At 46.7% G+C, this 22,179-nt stretch overlaps 1 protein-coding gene across 2 annotated transcripts in view; it reads right to left on the reverse strand.

Moving 5' to 3' along the window:
• The window catches only part of DMRT1 (doublesex and mab-3 related transcription factor 1), a 113,524-nt gene that overhangs the window by 59,121 nt on the left and 32,224 nt on the right, over positions 1-22,179 (reverse strand). For both annotated transcript variants that reach the window (XM_086684949.1, XM_086684948.1), the window contains exon 3: positions 8,025-8,308. In XM_086684949.1, coding sequence (XP_086541075.1) covers positions 8,025-8,308 — 284 coding nt within the window. The remainder of the gene's footprint in view (positions 1-8,024; positions 8,309-22,179) is intronic.

Genomic DNA, 22,179 nt, shown 5'->3' on the forward strand with positions numbered 1-22,179 from the left:
GGGCATTCACAGGACTGCTGTAAAAAGGAAGAAAAAGACCAAAGCACTCTCCCTGTAAAGAGTCAAGCTGAGCGTTAAGTCGACACAATCGCTAAACGAAGCAGATGAAGACCCAGGGAACTTTGCTGTTGTCATGGTGACACAGTGACAGACGACTGCAGAGACTGGCATGATGTAAAAGGGAAAGAGACGGGGAGGGGTAGGGACGGTGCTGCTGAGTGAGGGCATTTGCACAAAAAGAAATCCTGCCGCCTAATAGGATTTTATTTTTACAAAATGTTAGAAGAGCAGTCGCAATAAAAACAATTTTTTTAAAGTAAGCTCTACACCCAATATGGGACTTGAACTCACAACCCTGCAATCAAGAGTCGCATGCTCTTCTGACTGAGCCAGTCAGGTGTCCCTAAGAGCAATTTTTTTAATTGAATAGCTGAGCTTTAAGAAAAACTCACTTGGCCTGGGGCACCTGTATGGCTCAGTTGGTAAGAATCCGACTTTGGCTCAGGTCATGATCTCATAGTCCGTGGGTGCAAGCCCCCGTCAGGCTCTATGCTAAGAGCTCAGAACCCTGAGCCTGCTTTGGATTCTGTGTCTCCCTCTCTCGCTGGCCCCCTTTCCCGCTCATGCTTTGTCTCTCCTTCTCTCTCGCTCTCAAAATAATAAACATTAAAAAAAAAAAACAAAAAAAACCTCACTTGTCCTTATTTTCCTCATTCCTCTGTAAAACCAGCACAGGTAACATCCTGCACAGATGACAGTGAACCGCTGGACACATTCCCAGTAAAATGAGGAACAAGAGGACACCAACATCCACGGCTAGTATCCAAACTGAGTATCACGCCAACGACATGTATCAGAACTGGAGGTATACAGGGGAAAACGGCTGTACCAATATTCTCCTGTATCTGACCCAGATACCCCAAAATAAGCAACTAGAAAATTATTAGAATTATAGAGATCACAAAAGTGGCCAGATACATAATAAGTATACCCCATCATAGCAATGGAACCTGTAATACTTTCTAAGTTTTAATTTAACTTATTTATTCTTATTTTGAGAGAGGATGCACGCATGCCCGGGAGAAAACATGCACATGCGTGGGGGAGGGGCAGAGAGAGGGAGACAGAGAATCCCAAGCAGGCTCCATGCTGTCAGGTCAGAGCCCAACACAAGGCTCGATCTCACAATCCGTGAGATCACAACCTGAGCTGAAATCAAGAGTGGGATGACTTAACAGACTGAGCCTCCCAGGCGCCCTGAACCCATTAACACGTTCAGTCAACATAAACTTACATCTTTCTGATTCCCCTTTAAGAAGCCTAATAAAGGGTGTTAGCGTTTACAGGCCAAGGCCATTTACCGTATCTATTTTAATTACCTTTTCCTAAGGTAAGAAATTATTTTAAATATTTTAAACTATATTTGTTCTTATAGACTCTCTTGTGTCTGCTTGCAAACTTTGTCAATTTTTCTTTTCAGAGAAAAAAGGCAGTTAGTGTTCATCCACCAACAGACAGCGGCCAATAACCAGCTTGCTCGCAACAGGGAAGCCTAGGCGAGATTAACCTGCTGGCACGTTTGGATGACAGTTTGGAGCAGACAGCCTTGATCACAAGGCTCTGTACAGAGAGCACGTGAGCAAAGGCAGACAGCCCAGCTGGGGTCTGGCTCTCCTATAACCAGCTGTGTTCCTCAATCACTTCAACTTTCGCAGCTCACAACTATCCAGGAATCTGAGGTGCCCTGATGCACATCATCCTGGGGTCCCTGACAGTACAGCTTGGTGGTCGAGGCAAACCCAGAAACTTATGTGAAGTCTGCTTCATCTTAAAAACCGAAATGGTGGTGCCTGGGTGGCTCAATCGGTTAAGCGTCAGACTCTTGATTTCAGTTAAGGTCATGGTCTCACGGTTCGGGAGTTTGAGTCCTGAGTCAGGCTCTGTGCTGACAGCACGGAGCATGCTTGGGATTCTCTCTCTTCCTCTCTCTTTGCCCCTCCTTCCCTCTCTCTCTCAAAATAAATAAATACACTTAAAAAAAAAAACTGAGGGGCGCCTGGGTGGCACAGTCAGTTGGCGTCCGACTTCAGCCAGGTCACGATCTCACGGTCCAGGAGTTTGAGCCCCGCGTCAGGCTCTGGGCTGATGGCTCGGAGCCTGGAGCCTGTTTCTGATTCTGTGTCTCCCTCTCTCTCTGCCCCTCCCCCGTTCATGCTCTGTCTCTCTCTGTCCCAAAAATAAATAAACGTTGAAAAAAAAAAAAAAAACTGAAATGGATTTTGCATTCTACTGCCTTCTCTCTGATATGTTTTTTAAATTTAGGAATATCTTAAAATAATGACTATGACTTATAATCGTCTCCCTGGGAACAAGAGCCAGGTCTGAGCCACCTGCAGCCCCTCTAGGACCCTCCAGGGCTGCTGTCCCCCACACAGCACACGCTCCAGAAGTCACTTCCTCTCAACCTTTTGGCTAACAGGTCGTTCTCATGCTGAGCAACGCTAATGAAAAGAGGAAGCAGTGTGGAAACAGGGGCCCCATCAGGCTGCTCGCTGTGGGACAGAGAATATTATATGGTGGCTTGAACTGGCAGGGGCTTTCGTTAAGACCCTGCCTGATGCTTTGGCCCCAGCCAATCAAAGGTACTAGAGCGCCATCCCAGGAACGCTCACAAGGGGCGCCTTCTCTGTACTCCAAGCCCAGATCCCAGAATCTGGTTTCCTTCCTGCCTGGAGCTCAGTTTCAAACCCACGGTTACGGAGGTGATGCCCAACTTTCTGCCTCATTTTCCAGGTGGTAACAGCAGCCTTCCCCCAAGCCTTGCTTTTCCCATTTTTGTCTGCTGGTTCAGTGGTAGTCCCTAACACATAGCAGAATGCCCATGAGTGTTTATTTAAAAAACAAATGCATCCCACTAGGCGTGTAATCATAAGTGGGCAACCCTAAAACAAGACATCTCAGACTGAGCCCAAAATCACCATCAGAAGGAACGAAATCACCTATGTTGTCATTTTGACCACCCCCGAACTGTGAGCAGCACGGGAGTCTACACATCTGGAGGCACCAGCTTCTGAAAGGCGATCGAGAGGTTGCCAGCCAGAGGGGCTGAAAGGAGATTCCAGGTACAGCTTCGAGTCCTCCCGTATTTATTTCTGCTCCCTTGATATGCACCTCTCCCTTGTCAACCTGGTACAACATGTTTATTTAAGAGATAATGTTGCCGTGGAGGAGTGCACAAGGCAATAAACAGCTTTTGCAGGCAATTAAATGCAGAAGTGAAATTGAGCTGCTGGTCAGTGGAACCAGCCATTCATCGTGAGTCTGTTCCAGTGTCACAAATGTTATTCCTGTTTCACAACAGGACAGGAATCTATGATTGGGCCACAAATCTCCAGAGGCTGGAGGCAGACCAAAAGCGATTAAAGCAGTTCTCCGCATGCAGGGCATTAACATGAAGGAGTCCTGAGCTTCTGGGATGCGGACCCAGCACGCTGTTCTATTTCCTTTAATAGATTTCGCACTTAGTAGGTGCTCTGTAATTATCTGTGGCTTGATTTTATAGGGACACTTACCGGAAGTCTCACCTTTACAATAAACTCAATGGCTACTTTTCAGCAAATAATTCAATACCCTCCCTATTAGCTTTAAAAAATTAGGATTATCTCCACTTCCATCAGTTTTTCTAGGAATCAGAAAGGAGCTCTTGGTTGAAGAACATTCCCGCTGTTCCCCCACCCCCACCCCCCACCCATGGATATACCCCGCAGTAAGGGGAGGGGGAGAACTAACAGAATGGGGACTTGATCCAGTGAGGAGTGAGGAAGGAAGTCAAGACAGTCTCTGGAGGAGATGTGCCAGGGTCAGACCAAGGGAGGAGGCAGTCAGGAGGGACTAGCACAGTCTGGCACACCTTCCACAAAGGAGATGAAAAGCAGGGTCACAATCAAGGGGGCACCCCCATGCCGTCCTCCCCCCGGAAGCTTCCAGCAGGAGGGAGCACAAGAGCAGAACCAAAGCACCCTCCCAAAACAGCGGGGCTGGGGCCCAGATGGCTGTTCCCGACGCTTCTGCCCTAACAACGTGGTTAAAAAGTGAGCCCTCTAGGGGTGCCTGGGTGGCTCAATAGGTTAAGGCTCTGACTTCAGCTCAGGTCATGATCTCACGGTCCATGAGCTTGAGTCCTGTGTCAGGCTCTGTGCTGACAGCTCGGAGCCTGAAGCCTGCTTCGGATTCTGTGTCTCCTTCTCTCTCTCTGCCCTTCCCCCACTCATACTCTGTCTCTCACAAAAATAAACGTTAAAAAAAAATGTTTAAAAAAAAAGTGAGCCGTTTTGTTCCTTATTAAGAGCGATAGCGCTTACTAGTTATAAGTATTATGTGTAGGCATTCCCCATTTAACTAATACTTCATAACACACACATCATAAACATGTGTTGCACCATTATGATTTCTGTCTGTGCTTCTGGTTTTCCATCTGCTGAGCAGAACACGTTTTTCCCCAACCCTGAAAAAATTATTCCACGTACATTCATACTTGGTCCATACTCACATGTCACAGTCTTTTAATACTAAAATGCGCCCTACATATACCCTATCTTGTCACAAAGGGGATCTGAGATCGCTAACTACAATACATAGCGGCAGAAGGCTGAAAATTAGATAGATCTAAAAAATGATGATTAGTGAAAAGAAATAACTGCAGTCAACACGGGCATAGCACTTGCTGGTGTGCCCAGAAACGTCTACAGGCACTAATCACCTCACTCCAGCTGTTACACTGCCAGACGTATGCAGGCAACCATTCTCTGAAGGTGGTACCATGCCCACTTTACAGACCAAAACAGAGAGACGCAGAGACAATTTTGTGTTTTGCCCCAGGCTTCACAAACATTTAAATGCCAAGTCAGAAGTGAATATGGATCTTCCAGTGTTCTCCTAAACCAACAGACCTGGTTTCTAGTCCAGGCTCTGCCATCAACTATCTGTGGGTGCGGAGTAAACCCCTTCAGCTTCAGACCTCTGTTCTCCCTGCACCAGGATGGGGTGAACTGGAGCTTCCTAAGACCCACTGCAGCTCTGATCGCCACGAGACTGATGGTCACCTGCCATTCTGCAAAGTGATGGCTTATATACCTACGCTGGGTCTTGCACTTAGGAGTTTATTTCCAAGAGAACTAATTTTTGTAGGAATAACAACAGGGCTGTAAGTCCAGCTTGTGTTTGTATCTGGTTACGAGGTTAATCCATAGACTCACACAGCGTCAGACTGAGGAGGGATGGAGACGCCACGCGGTCAAGCCCCTCATCTCAACTGTTAGGATCATTTTCCAGGTTACACGAACACTGCAGGTGTGTCTAGATATGCTTTCCCGAGAAGCACATTCACAGGAGATTTGCAGGCAGATTCCAAAAGCAACTTTCAGATAGCAGGGAATTCAGCATATTTTCAATGCTATTGCCGAGACGGCATATTTCAGGAAAGCTTCAGAGGCCCCATTCTCGGCCATCCGAGGTAACCACACGTCAGCACTGTTCCAGAAGTTTCTGCATATTTCCAACCTCCACAAGGGAGGAAAGAAAACCGGAAGACGATTCCAAGAAGACCCTCAATGTAAAGCAAAGCGCTTAGGTAGGAATTCTAAGCCCTAAAGAACTAGAGAGGACCTTGGTATTTATATTGATGGCAGTTTCCGTGGCCCAACCCAGTGATAACCAAACGCTGCTGAGAAACACCGTGGAACCAGACAGATCCACATTCAAACTCCAGCTCTCTTGTGTGGTGGCTGTGTGACCATGGACAAGTCAGCCCTCTGGGTCTCAGTGTCCTCACCTGTAAAAAGCAGGCAACACGATCTGCCTCCTGGGCCTTGGAGGAAGACTCACCGTTCAGCAAATGCTGGCTGTCATGACTGGTGCCATTACTAACTAAGAGGAAGGGGCATCAACCACAGTAGCAGAGAAGGACCTATTTCTGCAAAATAATTTGTTCCATGAGAATATATTACCAACAGCGACTGGAAATAAAAGGTCTTACGCTCAGCCTTCCAGGAAGACAAACTATATGTTAAATGATGCCTCGGCGGGCGTCTCTACCTCTCTCCATAAGTGGCAGTGCTAGAGACAGCATGAACAGCATCAAAACTGCCTGTCCCCCAGGACTAAGAAAGTCTGGCCACGATTTTTCCTCCAGGTGTGGGAACCTGCCCTCCGGAAACTCTCTCTCTCCTTACACACAGCACCTGAGACATCTCTCCAAGACCAGGCAGTGATGCTGGTCTGCCGTCTTATAGGCCAGCTCAAGGATTCTGACAAGTAGACGTCTGACTTTACCGGAAAGCTCACCAAGAGTTGCCTGCCTTTCTCTCAGGGAACAGTTAAGGTTTTTTTCCCCCCCTCATCCTTTTTCTCATAGGCCAACAGGTTCACAGAGCTGTCCTACTTTTATCCTTAAAGCCTAGAAGTAGCCAGAAAATCAGGACGCTCCAGCGGTAGTCCCTGCCTTGTGGGAATCTACAGGATACGCTGGTGTTTTCAGAACTACAAGATACTTCTTCTTCCTTGCAGAGAGGAGAGCTTCTGATGGAAATCAGCCCAAAACCTGCCCCCAAGAATAAAATCCAGTTGGCACTTTGAAAGGCCTGTAGAGGTCCAGGTTGAAGATCTATAAGTGACTGCATTCCTTTACACTCACATTACCTCCGAGTTCTCATACCCATATGCGTGAAGCCCTCTTTTTTTTTTTAAGCTTATTTATTTTTGAGAGAGAGAGAACATGAGCAGGGGAGGGGCAGACATAGAATTCAAAGCAGGTTCCAGGCTCTAAGCTGTCAGTTCGAGCCTGACACAGGGCTTGAACTCACGAACTGTGGGATCATGATCTGAGCTGAAGTCAGAGGCTCAACCGACTGAGCCACCCAGGCGCCCCTGTGAAGCCCTCTTTTTAACAAGCATGGTTCTGAAAATAAAATGTGTGGCAAACTTACAAAAATGTGTATCCCAGGGGACTAGGGTGGACGTATTAATAGGCTGAAGAAGTCTGATCCCTAAGGGGAGTGAGAGAATCCAAAAAGCGGGGGAGCTTGAAAATTAACTACTTCCTCACACCTAAAAAATACAAAACGGGATAGAATCGCCCAGAGGAAAATTTCAACTTACATTTTTAAAAAATGGGCATAAGAAGGTCGAAGTTTTGCCCCGAACTCCCAGATATGTATGTCCCATTGTGTTGGAATCAAAGCCCAGTTGAGAAAGCCTGCGAGGTAAATGTACCCCAAATAAGAACCGTTCTCCCTGAATTGTAACATCTATGGCTGCCAGAGGCTTGCAGGTGGGGAGTGCTGGCTCTCATGCGGCCACACTCCCCGCGGCGTGGTAACCCAGCTCGTGGACGTTTTCAGTGCCTTGAAATCCGAGGAAACGGTTACAGCTGAGGAAGCAGAACAGCTCTAGAAAAACACTCCTTCCCTGACAATGCAAAATGCTTTGTTTTACCCCCGTGTTAATCTACAAGCTCTTGATCGCACACTTAAGCATATGAAAGATGACCTTCATTCCCAGCTAAAAAAAAGCACCCAATGTGGCCCAGAACGACAGGGACCTAATTCCTTTTCTTACCTTGCGTCCACGTGAGCACACAGGTGATACCACTCGTCCCTTCCAGGGTGCAAATTCATCACTAAGATTACAGCCACCCAGAAGGCCGCACCCAGCATTTTCTAAGCTGCTCAAAGAAAGTGGGGAGGAGGCTACAGGAGGAGGTGAGACCTCACACAGTGAGCCCCTCGTGAATCTGCCTCCGGCCAACTGGGTATTTATGCAAAATGATAGTGCAAAATGAGAGAAGTGCAAACACACACAAGTGTGATCCCTTTACACGTTACAATTCCCGCAGCCGACCCGGGAGAGGGAACTTTTTTTTTTTTTTAACACCTCTGGCATAACATGCACACATGTGTGCTGAGCTGGTCGTTGTGTGTGCATGTGTGTGTTCTTGACAGATCCAGTCACTCTGGGCTACGTCTTACCTGCCACTGGTTTCCCGGCTGACTGGGCACGTAGGGTGCCGGGAGGCTCCGCAGGCTGTTCTTCACAGGGGACCCCCCGAGGGGGTTTCCCACGTCCCCGGAAGAGGAATCCGCGGCCAAGGCCATGGAGTACTGCGGGTAGTTGTACAGATTGTTGTAGTAAGGGAACAGAGAAGGCTGGTAAAAGCTGCTGTAGTAGGTGGAGTCAGAAACCAGATCAGGTGTGTTCTCCATGTGCCCTCTGCTGGTGACGGCAGGAATATCCTGGATGACCATGCGTCCCTCTGGAAAGGAAAAGACCACAGGGTATTCACATGGGGGTGCACAAAACTCTACCTCTCAACCCTGGCAACGTACGGCCTTCCTCATCTGCAAAGCTACAGAGCAAGGCTCTGGAACACGCTGCTTCCTCCCCCAGCCAAAATAAGGGACATGTCTCTAAGGCTGGCAAAACTGGGGACACAGCTGGCAGACCCCTGCAGATGACTTATTTTCACTGAGAATACCAAAAACATTTTAGTGACATAAAGCCTGGGCAGGCCTAACTTCGACCCAGACAATTCTACCCCAATGTTAGGAAACTGGAGATCAAATCTAGTTAACTTGGCCGTCGGCATCATTTTTACAACAAAATGAATTGTACTTCACTTTCAACAAAGTAATAAAATCCCAATGCTCAAACTATGGTAGCCACATAGATATATCAAAGAGCCAAAGCAAAAGGCTAAGAGTTTAAGCACACATTATTTCTTTACTTTCCTCCCACACCTGATACTGGACTCTTCACAAGTCTGGACAATGGTATAGACCAGGGGTAGACAAACTTCTTCTGTAAAAGGTTAGTAACGATTTCAGGCCATTCAACTGCAGAACGCCCAGGCTGCTGAGTGGTCATGTTACAATAAAACTTTATTCACAAAGCCAAGCAGTGGGCAGAAGCAGCCTAAAGGCTGTAGTTTTGTCAACCCCATGTCTAGATTTTAAATTGTGTCGATTCGTAAACAAGCAGACTCCTAAATCCTCTCTCCCATGGACATCCATCACGCCATGTTCTAAGAGGTGGTCCAGGAGCCTGAGATGGCTGCAAGGTGTCAGGATGCCGCTGCCCGGGGATTCTACAGTCTGGGGTGAGACATGTGATGAGATTACAAATACCAACAAGGATTATCACACAGGAATAGCCATAGACTTTTATGGAAATCCAAAGGCTGGAGAGAGGACTTGGAGCCGAGAAAGGACCACAGAGACCTTCAGGAAAAGAAACTGCATCCAAGCTGAAGTTTAAGGGAGGAACAGAGAAAGGTGAAAAATAAAGAAAGTGTTGAGAAAAGGACAAGGAGGACAAAGGCATGGGAGCGGGAAATCAGGAGGAGGGAGTGAGAGCGAGAGCTGGACAGGGCAGCGCAGCGAAGCTGAAGAACTGGGTGCCCGAAAGGGAATGAGAGGCAGAGCTGGAGCAAGGGGCGGGGAAGCCTCCAGCCAGCCTTCCAGACCCTGCAGCATGTGACGATTTCTGGGCCAGGAGCAGAGGGTCAGCACTGAGTTCCAGAGTGAGTGACCTGATGGCAAGCTTAGGACAAGCGAAGGGAAGAGAGACCTCAAGTCTGTGAAAGCAGCGAGGGGCCTGAGCTATGGGCAAGGGGGCAGGACTCAGCAGAAGTGGAGGGGCTGGCTGGACTTCCATCTGGAAGGGAAGGAGAATGCCGGAGGAGGCACTTGGCCGACCTGGGGGAGAGTGGGGAGTCTGGTATGGTAGGAGAGGGAGGCGATGAGTTCTGTCGCATCCACAAGCTGGATGGAGGCACTTACAGGCGATGAGCGAAGGTGGGAACTGGCAAGTGCACTCGGCAGAGGAGAGGCTGGAGGAGCCCTGGGAGCCCTGGGGTGGGGGGAGGGTTCTACCAGCCTCCAGGGAGAGGGGGAGGGAGTTGTTACCAAAGAGCGAGTTCTGGGAGAAGAAAAGGGAGCCAGGAATGGAGCTGGGGAGAACCAAGGAGAGAACACAGTATCACACAGGCCAAAGTTGATGTGGCTCCTGGAGGGGTCAGCATGCCTTGTCAACTGCTGCCAAGAGATCAAGCAAATCAGTTCTAGAAAAAAACCAACAGAGGGCTTCAGGGCCTTGTGGGTTTTGCAGGAGAGGGAGGAACGAGGAAGCAATGAGGAAACAGACCAGCTGGGCACAAGAGCCTTCTCTTCGCCAGAATGTAGAAGAAGCAAAAGCAGGCACCAGGGCTCCGGGCTCACTGGTGCATCCCCGAACCTAGCACACCGCGGGACACGAGGTGGTCAATTATGTGCCCGAACAGATCGACGAGTCCCGGTTTTCCAAGTAGCCAGGCCTCAAAATAAATGTGAGGAAGAAACAGAAGCTCCCCGGAGCAAGAAAGCGTCATTTCATTTTTAACCCACAGACAAGGGTTGAGCATGCATAGGTGGGGAGAAGCTGGTCGACGGAAATTCCCCACAGAGTCAACACGTGGCCCAGAGCAGGTGCTCCATGTGTCCACTGGCTGAATATGGAAGGAAAAGATAAGATATGCAGGCGGCAAGCTGTGGAAGGGATTTTCACAGCCCCACCTTAAAGTCAGTGCTAAAGTGTCCTCTCTCTGAAAGGATACCTAATCCATCCACCTTAGTGCCCTCCCAACGTTGTCAAGCCACTATTTCATTCTATTTCTTTCCTTCCTTCTCTCCTCTTCCAAGCTAATGAGATGAGACATTCATTCCAGTTCCATTACTCCACACCGCATGTGGAGAAGGCGCCTGCCCTCCTCTCCTCTTGAACTCCCCAGCTTTTTCTTATTTTAAACACCAATTTTGCGCATAAGAGGTGGTTTCCAGTGGCGAATTCTTTTGTGTTTAATGTTGTCTCTTCACTGTTTTCCTCATTACTTAAGCGATACAAATTTTGTGAAAATGACGAATTCTACGGGTGTCTAAATCAGGGAAGGAATGAATGACACGGGCTTCACCACTCAGTCACAAGCACTGGTGGGACATCCACGTGTGATCTCACAGACATTGAGGAAGGCATTTCCGATGCTTATCTCTGTCCTTGCAGCGGGGGAAAAAACAGATACCCCTTCGGACCTGCCCTTCAAAAGCAAGGTCCTCAATTAAAAAAAATATACGTTAGTAGGTAAAGAATTAAATAGAAGGCCCAGGGAGGCAGCTGGGTGGCTCCAGTCAGTTGAACACCTGACTCCTGATTTCCCCTCAGGGCATGATCCCAGGGTTGTGGGATCGAGCCTGGTGTCGGGCTCCACACTGGGCATGGAGGCTGCTTACGATTCTCTCCGTCTCTCTCTCTCTCTCTCTCTCTCTCAATCTCTCTCTCTCTTTGCCCCTCTCACCTGTTTGCACTCTCTCGCTCTCAAATAAATTAAAAACAAGAAGAAGAAAAAGAAGAGGAAGAAACCCAAGGACACCAGGATTCTCAGATTAGGACACAGGTTCGTGAATTTCCGAATCACACCCCTACTCAAGACCTTTTATCAGGCCTCCGTTTTATCCAGCAATATGATGTCAGTAATAATTCTCAAGGTAACAAGAGGATGGCTTCAACAAACTGCACAGGGAGCCTCTAGGTCAGGTCAGAGCGAGGACTGGTTTTGCTACAGCTGAGTATAATCAATCAGCTACTGAGGCCATCACTTTCCCACTTACCCGGTATTTTACTTCCTCTTTCAGATTATATTGACCTTGAAGAATAAATTAAGAAACACACTGGAAAAGTTTCATTTCCTACCAGTATTTAAATAATAAAAACTCTTTGAGCTTTCTAAGAGTAGGTGCCTAAGGATTTTACAATCCTAAAATGTTTAAGCACTCTTGAAAAGTGACATTTTAAAAAGCTCTCGGGACCTGTGGAACTGCCACACCCTGTATTTTGTAAACCTCAAATTGTATTTTAAAGTTCACATCAAAACTCTTGGTCCATGTTCAAAACAGGTTTATGAGCCCCAGCCTCTACGTGCATGCCACTGATACGTGGAAATTTCCCGAGGTCGAAATAAGCATCCATCAGTTGACAGGTGTCTCATCCAGTGGAGTTAACAGTGTGGCCCTTGAATGGGCAGCATCAGCCCCCTCGGGAACTTGCAAAAGCGCACCCTCTTGGACCCCACCACACCCACTGAGTCAGAAACTCTGAGGGGTGGGTGGGCCCAGCAGTCCTGAGTTTAACAAAGTCCTCAGAAGGCTCTGATGCACTCACAGATCGAAACTCACTGGTCTACTTGGAAGATTGCAAACCAGTGCTTGAGAAGCTATCCCCAAAAACGTGACCCCTGACCGCACTGCTGTGACACTCCTGCCTGGCTATCCCACAAGAGCATGCAGATAAATACCACCTCCTCCAAAATCACGGCAGAGCTCGGATCACAAGTGGTGTGCATACTGCTGCCTAACAGTTTGGAGGCTCACGGGCCACACCCAGGCTTTCTTCATTTATTCTAACCACAAAAGTTTAATTTATTTAAGTGCTTTTACCCTTCGAAAAACTGAAATATTCCACACAGGGCTTCTGGAAAACCAAGAGGAGTGGGTAATGCAAAAAACACTTATTCTTTTTTTTAATATGAAATTTATTGTCAAATTGGTTTCCATACAATACCCAGTGCTCCTCCCAACAGGTGCCCTCCTCAATACCCATCACCCACCCTCCCCTCCCTCCTACCCCCCATCAACCCTCAGTTTGTTCTCAGTTTTTAAGAGTCTCTTATGTTTTGGCTCCCTCCCTCTCTAACCTCTTTTTTTTTTTTCCTTCCCCACCCCCATGGTCTTGTTAAACTTTCTCAGGATCCACGTAAGTGTGAAAACATATGGTATCAGTCTTTCTCTGTATGACTTATTTCACTTAGCCTCACACTCTCCAGTTCCATTCACGTTGCTACAAAGGGCCATATTTCATTCTTTCTCATTGCCACGTAGTACTCCATTGTGTATATGAACCACAATTTCTTCATCCATTCATCAGTTGATGGACATTTAGGCTCTTTCCATAATTTGGCTATTGTTGAGAGTGTTGCTAGAAACATTGGGGTACAAGTGCCTCTATGCATCAGCACTCCTGTATCCCTTGGGTAAATTCCTAGCAGCACTATTGCTGGGTCATAGGGTAGATCTATTTTTAATTTCTTGAGGAACCTTCACACTGTTTTCCAGAGCGGCTGCACCAGTTTGCATTCCCACCAACAGGGCAAGAGGGTTCCCATTTTTCCACATCCTCTTCAGCATCTACAGTCTCCTGATGTGTTCATTTTTGCTACTCTGACTGGCATGAGATGATATCTCAGTGTGGTTTTCGTTTCTATTTCCCTGATGAGGAGTGACGGTGAGCATCTTTTCATGTGCCTGTTGGCCATCTGGATGTCTTCTTTAGAGAAGTGTCTATTCACGTCTTCTGCCCATTTCTTCATGGGATTATTTGTTTTTTGGCTGTGGAGTTTGGTGAGTTCATTATAGATTTTGGATACTAGCCCTTTGTCTGATAAGTCATTTGCAAATATCTTTTCCCATTCTGTCGGTTGCCTTTTAGTATTGTTGATTGTTTCCTTTGCAGTGCAGAAGCTTTTTATCTTGATGAGATCCCAATAGTTCATTTTTGCTTTTAATTCCCTTGCCTTTGGAGATGTGTTGAGTAAGAAATTGCTGCGGCTGATGTCAGAGAGGTTTTTTTACTGCTTTCTCCTCTAGGGTTTTGATGGTTTCCTGTCTCACATTCAGGTCCTTTATCCACTTTGAGTTTATTTTTGTGTATGGTGTAAGAAAGTGGTCTAGTTTCAATCTTCTGCATGTTGCTGTCCAGTTCTCCCAGCACCATTTGTTAAAGAGACTGTCTTTTTTCCATTGGATATTCTTTCCTGCTTTGTCAAAGATTAGTTGGCCATACTTTTGTGGGTCTGTTCTATTCCACTGGTCTATGTGTCTGTTTTTGTGCCAATACCATGCTGTTTTGATGATTACAGCTTTGTAGTAGAGGCTAAAGTCTGGGATTGTGATGCCTCCCGCTTTGGTCTTCTTCAAAATTACTTTGACTGTTCGGGGTCTTTTGTGGTTCCATACAAATTTTAGGATTGCTCGTTCTAGCTTCAAGAAGAATGCTGGTGCAATTCTGATTGGGATTGTATTGAATGTGTAGATAGCTTTGGGTAGTATTGACATTTTAACAATATTTATTCTTCCAACCCATGAGCACGGAATGTTTTTCCATTTCTTTATATCTTCTTCAATTTCCTTCATAAGCTTTCTATAGTTTTCAGCATACAGATCTTGTACATCTTTGGTTAGATTTATCCCTAGGTATTTTAGGCTCCTTGGTGCAATTGTGAATGGGATCAGTTTCTTTATTTGTCTTTCTGTTGCTTCATTATTAGTGTATAAGAATGCAACTGATTTCTGTACATTGATTTTGCATCCTGCAACTTTGCTGAATTCACGTATCAGTTCTAGCAGACTTTTGGTGGAGTCTATCGGATTTTCCATGTATAATATCATGTCATCTGCAAAAAGTGAAAGCTTGACTTCATCTTTGCCAATATTGATGCCTTTGATTTCCTTTTGTTGCCTGATTGCTGATGCTAGAACTTCCAACACTATGTTAAACAATAGCAGTGAGAGTGGACATCCCTGTCGTGTTCCTGATCTCAGGGGGGAAAGCTCTCAGTTTTTCCCCATTGAGGATATTAGCTGTGGGCTTTTCATAAATGGCTTTTATGATGTTTAAGTGTGTTCCTTCTATCCCGACTTTCTTAAGCGTTTTTATTACGAAAGGATGCTGAATTTTGTCCAATGCTTTTTCTGCATCGATTGACAGGATCATATGGTTCTTATCTTTTCTTTTGTTAATGTGATGTATCACATTGATTTGCGAATGTTGAACCAGTCCTGAAGCCCAGGAATGAATCCCAGTTGATCATGGTGAATAATTCTTTTTACATGCTGTTGAATTTGATTTGCTAGTATCTTGTTGAGAATTTTTGCATCCATATTCATCAGGGATATCGGTCTGTAGTTCTCTTTTTTTGCTGAGTCTCTGTCTGGTTTGGGAACCAAAGTAATGCTGGCTTCATAGAATGAGTCTGGAAGTTTTCCTTCCCTTTCTAACTTCTGGAAAAGCTTGAGAAGGATAGGTATTATCTCTGCTTTAAATGTCTGGTAGAATTCCCCTGGGAAGCCATCTGGTCCTGGACTCTTATTTGTTGGGAGATTTTTGATAACTGATTCAATTTCTTCGCTGGTTATGGGTCTGTTCAAGTTTTCTATTTCTTCCTGTTTGGGTTTTGGAAGCGGGTGGGTGCTTAGGAATTTGTCCATTTCTTCCAGGTTGCCCAGTTTGTTGGCATATAATTTTTCATAGTAAGAATCATTTATTCTTGATCTCAAGTTGTATTTTTGTATTTGTATTTGGCTCATTCGTTGGTTATCCTAGAACAACTATGTCCAAAGCTTTGCTTTAGATGTAAAAGGCGCAAAGGAATATTCAAAATGTTTCATTTCTTCTCTTTAAAATTTTTTAAAAATGTTTATTTTTGAGAGAGAGAGAAAGAGAGAGCGAGCGAGCAAGCATGAACAGGAGAGGGGCAGGGAGAGAGGGAGACAGAATCCAAAGCAAGCTCCAGGCTCTGAGCTGTCAGCACAGCTGAGACACTTACAAAGCAATCATCTCATTGCCACAATGACAGTATAGGTAGATGTCACCATCAACAAAAGCAGTGGAGATGGGAGCCAGGGTGGAGGGGATTTAGAGATGATGGTGTGTGGACACACTCGAAAGAGAATGATACCAACAGGATCACGAAGGAGGAGAAACACAAGTCCTGTGGCAGGGACAGTGACCAGATTGGCCTGGCCACAGTACACCGTTCATGTCAAGGGCCCACAGGTAATGAGAACGGGAAGTGACCTTGGTTAAAATTGTGGAAGGCCTCTAACGGGGAGGCCAGTCAAGGACTTCGGGTTTCTCCTCAAGCTACAGGGAGTCAATGAAGGTTTTCAGAGGAAGCAAGTAACAATAAAAATGTTTTAGGAGAATTGATCCAAGCACCAGGGACAGATCTAAGAGACTAAGAAGGGAGGAGTATAGACTAGAATAGTCTATTCCGTATATGCACATATGGTCTATAGACTAGTATACACTAGGATCGTTAAGTTTCTTTTTTAATTTTTTAATTTATTTTGAGAGAGAGAGAGAGAGAGAGAGGAGGGGCAGAGAGAGGAGGGGCAGAGAGAGAAGGAAAGAAAAGAATCCCAAGTAGCCTCCGTGCTGTCAGTGCAGAGCCTGACACGGGGCTTGAACCCACCAAACTGCAAGACCATGACCAGAGCTGAAACACAGTCGGACGCTTAACCGACTGAACCACCCCGGCACCCCTATACTAGGCTCTTTACATACTCTAGGCCTGAAGATGTAATTATGAGCGTATCTAGGGAGGCTGTAGTAATGGGGGAAAAATGCATGAAAATCACTGGCATGTCTTGTTCCGGGCATTCCCTCCAAACGACCAAGTTACACTGCTGATACCTGTCACCCAGGATGCCGGGAAGCCACCGAGCTCCCTTATCAGACACTTGCTGAATTGCTGAGTGACCATGCGACACTCCAGCCTGGAAAGGCACACAGCTCTCACCCAGGCTGAGGGAGAGTGAGAATAGAAGCCGCACGTGCCCCTTCTCCGACCTCTGCTACAGCAGAGTTCCCAAAGAGTAACTAGAGACATTCCCTTGAACGCTGGGACGTCACCGAAGCTGGGAAGTCAGGCAAAGTGTCACTGATTGGCAATAAACCCGAAAGTAAGATTTACAACTCAGAAGCCACAAATCAGATCAATTAACCATACAAAACTTGAAATGAATATGTAGGTATAAATTCAAGAAGCCATTTCCCATGTACCAAACTCTTACTGGGCTACTCTTAACCCTTGTCTGAGTCACAGGGTAAAAAAAAAAAAAAAAAGCAAATACTGACAGCTGGTTCTACAACCTGAGCTGCCCGCTATGAATTCCTCCTGCTCCCCCCACGCCTGACACACACTGTGACAGGGACATTTTAACTGCACGGCCAACATGACGAAGCACAAAGACAGCGGAAACATCTTAATGAATTTGCTGAAAATTCTGAAGCTAGATCTCATGGTTTATTTTTGTAGGCTAAACACTGGCCCAGATGACTTCGTGATGGTATTAGTAATAATAGAAAGCACAACAGAACAGGCTTTCTCAAGAGAATGTGGCAGCTTTCTTTCTTTTTTTAATGTGCATTTTTAAAGTTTTATTTAAGTAATCTCTACACCCAATGTGGGGCTCGAACTCACAGTCCCGAGACCAAGAGTCACATGCTCTTTGGACTGAGCCAGCCAGGCGTCCTGAGAGTGTGGTCACTTTTTTAACCAGCAGTACCATGTAAGAATTATCAACCTGTAGGTCCTCTGTCAAGACGTCAATGGAAGAGTGAAGCCAGACATTCTAAGTGCTGGTACTTATGACTGGGTTAGCATTAATTTGTGCTAGAAGGAAAAAAAGGTCAGCAGGACTGGATTCAACAACTAAGAGTATGTCCGTATCTGGAAAAAACGACCAACAGCATTTGTCTGAGCAAAGACGTCTATACAGAGGTATTGCCCACAGACTTGATCCCTCTTATTCCGAAACTCCTATTTGTGGCTCTATACGTTTACCTTCCGCACATCCAGTTCTGAGATAAGGCTTCCCAATCCCTCTGCTACTTTTTTTTCCCACTAACATATGCAGCGTGAAATATGATTCACTCCTTCATGAAGGATCAATACCCACACATGATAAATACCCGTATCGATCCTGCAGTGTTATATGCTGGTCTCTGGGCCCGTGGCATATTAATAGTAGTTAACCAGTAATTCATTTTAAGGTATGTGAAGGCTTTTTTTCCCTGCTCTTCCTCTAGTGTCAAGATCCCCAGAGCTGTTGCACTTTGAGTCATTCACATTCAAACCAAGAGTCTACTCCCTTTTCAATGACAAAACCAAACCCCACAGTTTCCTGTATGAAAGATCACATAGAAAACCAGAATTTATAATTTACAAACAATAAGGCTATTTATGATTCACTGTGAGTGATCCTCGACTTAACTGGCATATACCAAGTTGTTTTTTTTTTTTTTCTTAATATAATTTATTGTCAAGTTGGCTAACACACAGTGTGTAAAGTGTGCTCGTGGTTTTGGGGGTAGATTCCCATGATTCTTTGTGTACATACAATACCCAGTGCTCATCCCAACAAGTGCCCTCCTCAGTGCCCATCACCCATTTTCCCCTCCACCTCCAATAAACCCTGTTTGCTCTTGGTATTTAAGAGTCTCTTATGGTTTGCCTCCCTCTGTTTGAAACTATTTTTTTCCTGTCCCTTCCCCCATGGTCTTAAGTTTCTCAAGTTCCACGTATGAATGAAAACAGATGATATGTGTCTTTCTCTGACCGACTTATCTCACTTACCATTAATACCCTCCAGTTCCATCCATGTTGCTGCAAATGGCAGAATTTCATTCTTTCTCATTGCCAAGTAGTATTCCACTATATATATAAACCACGTCTTCTTTATCCGTTCATCACCAGGTTTTATTTTTCTTTGTAATCCCATGCCTTGCTTAGTTCCTATCATAATTAGTTTCTAGTTTTAAGAGTTACCCACCAGGCAAAATTGTTCACTCCTAAGTCTAAGATCCCAAAATTATCTACCTAACATGTTATGCTGAGTGTTAGGAGGGTACAGAGAAAGTGTAAGTCATTTTCTCTATTCTTTTTTTTTTTTTAAAGGAAAACTGAGGTCTCAAGATTATGCTCAGTGATTGACATGATGATGGAATCAGGATAGCAGAGGTACCTCCCTGGGACAAGAAGGCTTGGCTCGGCTAACTGCTTTTAGCTTTCTTCTCTGCGAGGTCACCCAGTGTCCAGAGTAATAGCTCCTGGCATTTCCTAAATTTAGGAGTAATGGAGAAACCCAGAGAGATGCTTCAGGACTCCTCTCCCACAAGGGTGAGAGCCTGGAGAGAGACATGGGGAGAGAGAACATTGTCCTGTGGGCCGTCCCTGGACCCTCTAAGCACTCATATGATCCCAAGACAAGCTCATCATCCTGACAAGGGAACGGGTCGGGTTTCAGAGGGAAGCAGAGTTGGCACAGGGAAAGGCCCAATTACACAGGTGGCAGTGTGCCTACTGTTCCCTGAATGCTGACAGCAAGGAATGAACGAGGGACTTGTCATTGCCACTGTCACCTCCCCTGATAGGGACGCAATTCATATCCCACGCAGGAAACGTGCTGTGTGCGAGGCAACCTGTCTGGGACTTTGGGGCACAGACCAAGGCCGTAGTCCTTGACGCGGCAGGACTCACAGGGGAGGCTCCGAACAAACACACAGAAGGAGAGACAGACCAAGGCTGTGAGAAAACACAGAGGCCGCGGGAAGGGCAGGCGAGATCAACTCCAGCCTTCCAAGTACAAGTTCTGCTGGTGTTGGCTCGCTAACGTCACTCTTGTACACAAAGCATGGAATGTGTTAGAGCCAATGTTGCCTTTTGCCCAAGGAATTTTACTAAGTGTAATTAGGTCCCGCCAAGTTCAGTTTTCTCAGGGTGAAGGCTTTCCAGAACAAAATGAACCTGAAGTTGGTCTTGCAAGCCAGGTGCAGGTTTTTGGTTCAAAGGTGTGTAAAATATTAATGTGGGAGGCAAAGGGATCCGGAGAGGGAGGGGGAGACAGAGACAGAGACAGAGGAGGGGAGGAATATCTTGATTGCCAAGCATGACCGCATCAAACAGACCAAGCAGGACATATGGCGGAAATGGGGAAAATATAAAGCGGGAAAGGCAGATACGGGCCTTCCAAGGGACCCAGCCAAGATTTGAAACAGGCCGCCCTGGGGCCACTGAAAAGCCCAGTGAGCCACAAACACGTCCATTGTGTGCAGCAATTCCTGAAAGAAGGCTTCAACTACCTACATTTTGACCTCAAACTTCTAAATGATTAAGTTCTTCTTTCTAGTTTATCTCTTAACTCAGGCAAAAGACCCTGTGGACAAACCAACCCCAACGGGGAATGAAATGCCCCCTCAAGCAACAAGGACAGCCCTGAGCCCGTGAGACCCAGAGGCACTGACCTCAAGACAATGATGGACTTGACTTTCATAGCCCACCTGCACAGACCCATCCGCCTCTGCCCAACACGTTCCTTCGTTCCTTCGATAAACCTGGAAGTACTTTCAGCACTTCTGGAGACAGTGTTTGAGACGCTGGCCCGCTGTCTTCCTGGTGTTAGCCTCACTGAAATAAACTCGTTTCATCACTACTGTCTCTCTGCCTGTGGACTTCTGTCCACAGCGAGTGTCCACACCTAGTTTGTTTGGGCCCCTCGCAGCCACGTGCTGTCCCACCCCTGCCGGCTCCCATCTCCTGGAATGTCGACAATGAGCAAAGAGCAATCCCTGCCCTCAAAGAGCTTACTCTCCGCGGATGAAGAGCCCCAAGGACAAATCAAGGTATCAGAAAAGGTTTCCATCGCAGAGTCTCTAAAAATAACAAAACAAAACACAAGTATGTCTATCTTCCCGGCAGGACGAGAACGAGGGTACTGCCGGCACAGGAGGCTGGACTTCAGACTCATCCAAGGAAAAATCCTAACTGGATCTGGAAAGACTGGCACTCACCACCCCGACCTCCCACACCCACGCACCTACCCGTGTTCCTATTCTCGGGTTTCCGCTTTCCCCGTGTGTTCCCCCTTCCGCACCCCATCTGTGTGAGCCTCAGGATTCCGGGGCAGGGGGCACCCAGGAACATGGTTGGCCTGCAGAGGGAGTCAGATATGGAGAAGACGCCATTTCTCTGACTTTGCTAGAGAATGTCTGGTGGCCGTGAAAGCCTAGCTCATGGCCGGAACGTTTTCTGTCCTTAGGCCAGCTCGGAATTCCCTATCGTTGGCGAGATGCCAGAGACAATCTGAGACTCCGTCAACACCGCCAGGGGCCTGGAGGAGTCGCGGGGCCGCCAACAGGCCAGTGGCCAGGCCTGGGTTCGGGGGGGGGGGGGGGGGGGGGACCAGAGAAGAGAGGAAGGACGGCCAGTGATCTGTTCCAAAGGCGACCTTAAGGGGAGGGAATCCTTTCCCCACTCTTCTTAGTACCCCTCGCACGGAGAAAACTTCAGGTCAGGGGCATCTCGGACTGACTGTGAACGTAGAATTTAGGTCCCCACAGGAAAGCTCTGCTTTGAATTGTGTTCGGACAACTTAAAATGCAGGGGCTGCAATAACGGGGGTCTTCTGCTTGGCCACGAAGGGTGCTCAACACAAGGCTGTCAGATCCCACTTTCGGAACTTGCTTTTAAAAATAAGATCCCAGGTATTTGTCCTTGCTCCTGAAAGTCCCAGGTTTCAAGCCAAGAAGTCACACCCGACATCTTACTGCGGCCCTTCCAGAAATGTGGTGGCAATATTCCCCCAGCCGCTGTCCCAGCCAAGGGTCCAGGTCACATGGATTGTCACAGCAACAGAAGGACGTCATTCACCTTTTTTCACTGTGTGGACACTTGCACCGGTGACGCAGAAGCAGTGGCAGGGAAAACCGCCTTCGAACACATCAAGGTGGTCCCACCGAACTGCACCAGTGGTCACTGGATTCCTCACTGACGTCCTCATTTGGAATATTTTACTTTGTATAATATTACAAAATTAATTTTTTTTAACGTTTATTTATTTTTGAGACAGAGAGAGACAGAGCATGAACGGGGGAGGGGCAGAGAGAGAGGGAGACACAGAATCGGAAGCAGGCTCCAGGCTCTGAGCCATCAGCCCAGAGCCCGACGCGGGGCTCGAACTCACGGACCGCGAGATCGTGACCTGAACTGAAGTCGGACGCTTAACCGACTGAGCCACCCCAGGCACCCCTAATATTACAAAATTAAACGTCAATTTTGCTTACGATGCCCTCGATGAAGTAAGAAAAAAAAAACCACTGGATTAAATCTCTGCCTTTGCACCTTTTTAATAGCCCATGACAAAATGGGAGGGACTCATGAGGCAGGTCTGTTGCAACCCAAGGGTGATGGTTTCCTTGAACAAGACTTGGTGCAAATGTCTGAATGATGAGCTTATACTCTTGGGGCGCCTGGGTGGCTCA

Source organism: Puma concolor, chromosome D4 (genome assembly GCF_028749965.1).
Source record: "Puma concolor isolate L17-30 chromosome D4, mPumCon1.1.hap2, whole genome shotgun sequence".
NCBI classification, from domain to species: Eukaryota; Metazoa; Chordata; class Mammalia; order Carnivora; family Felidae; genus Puma; species Puma concolor.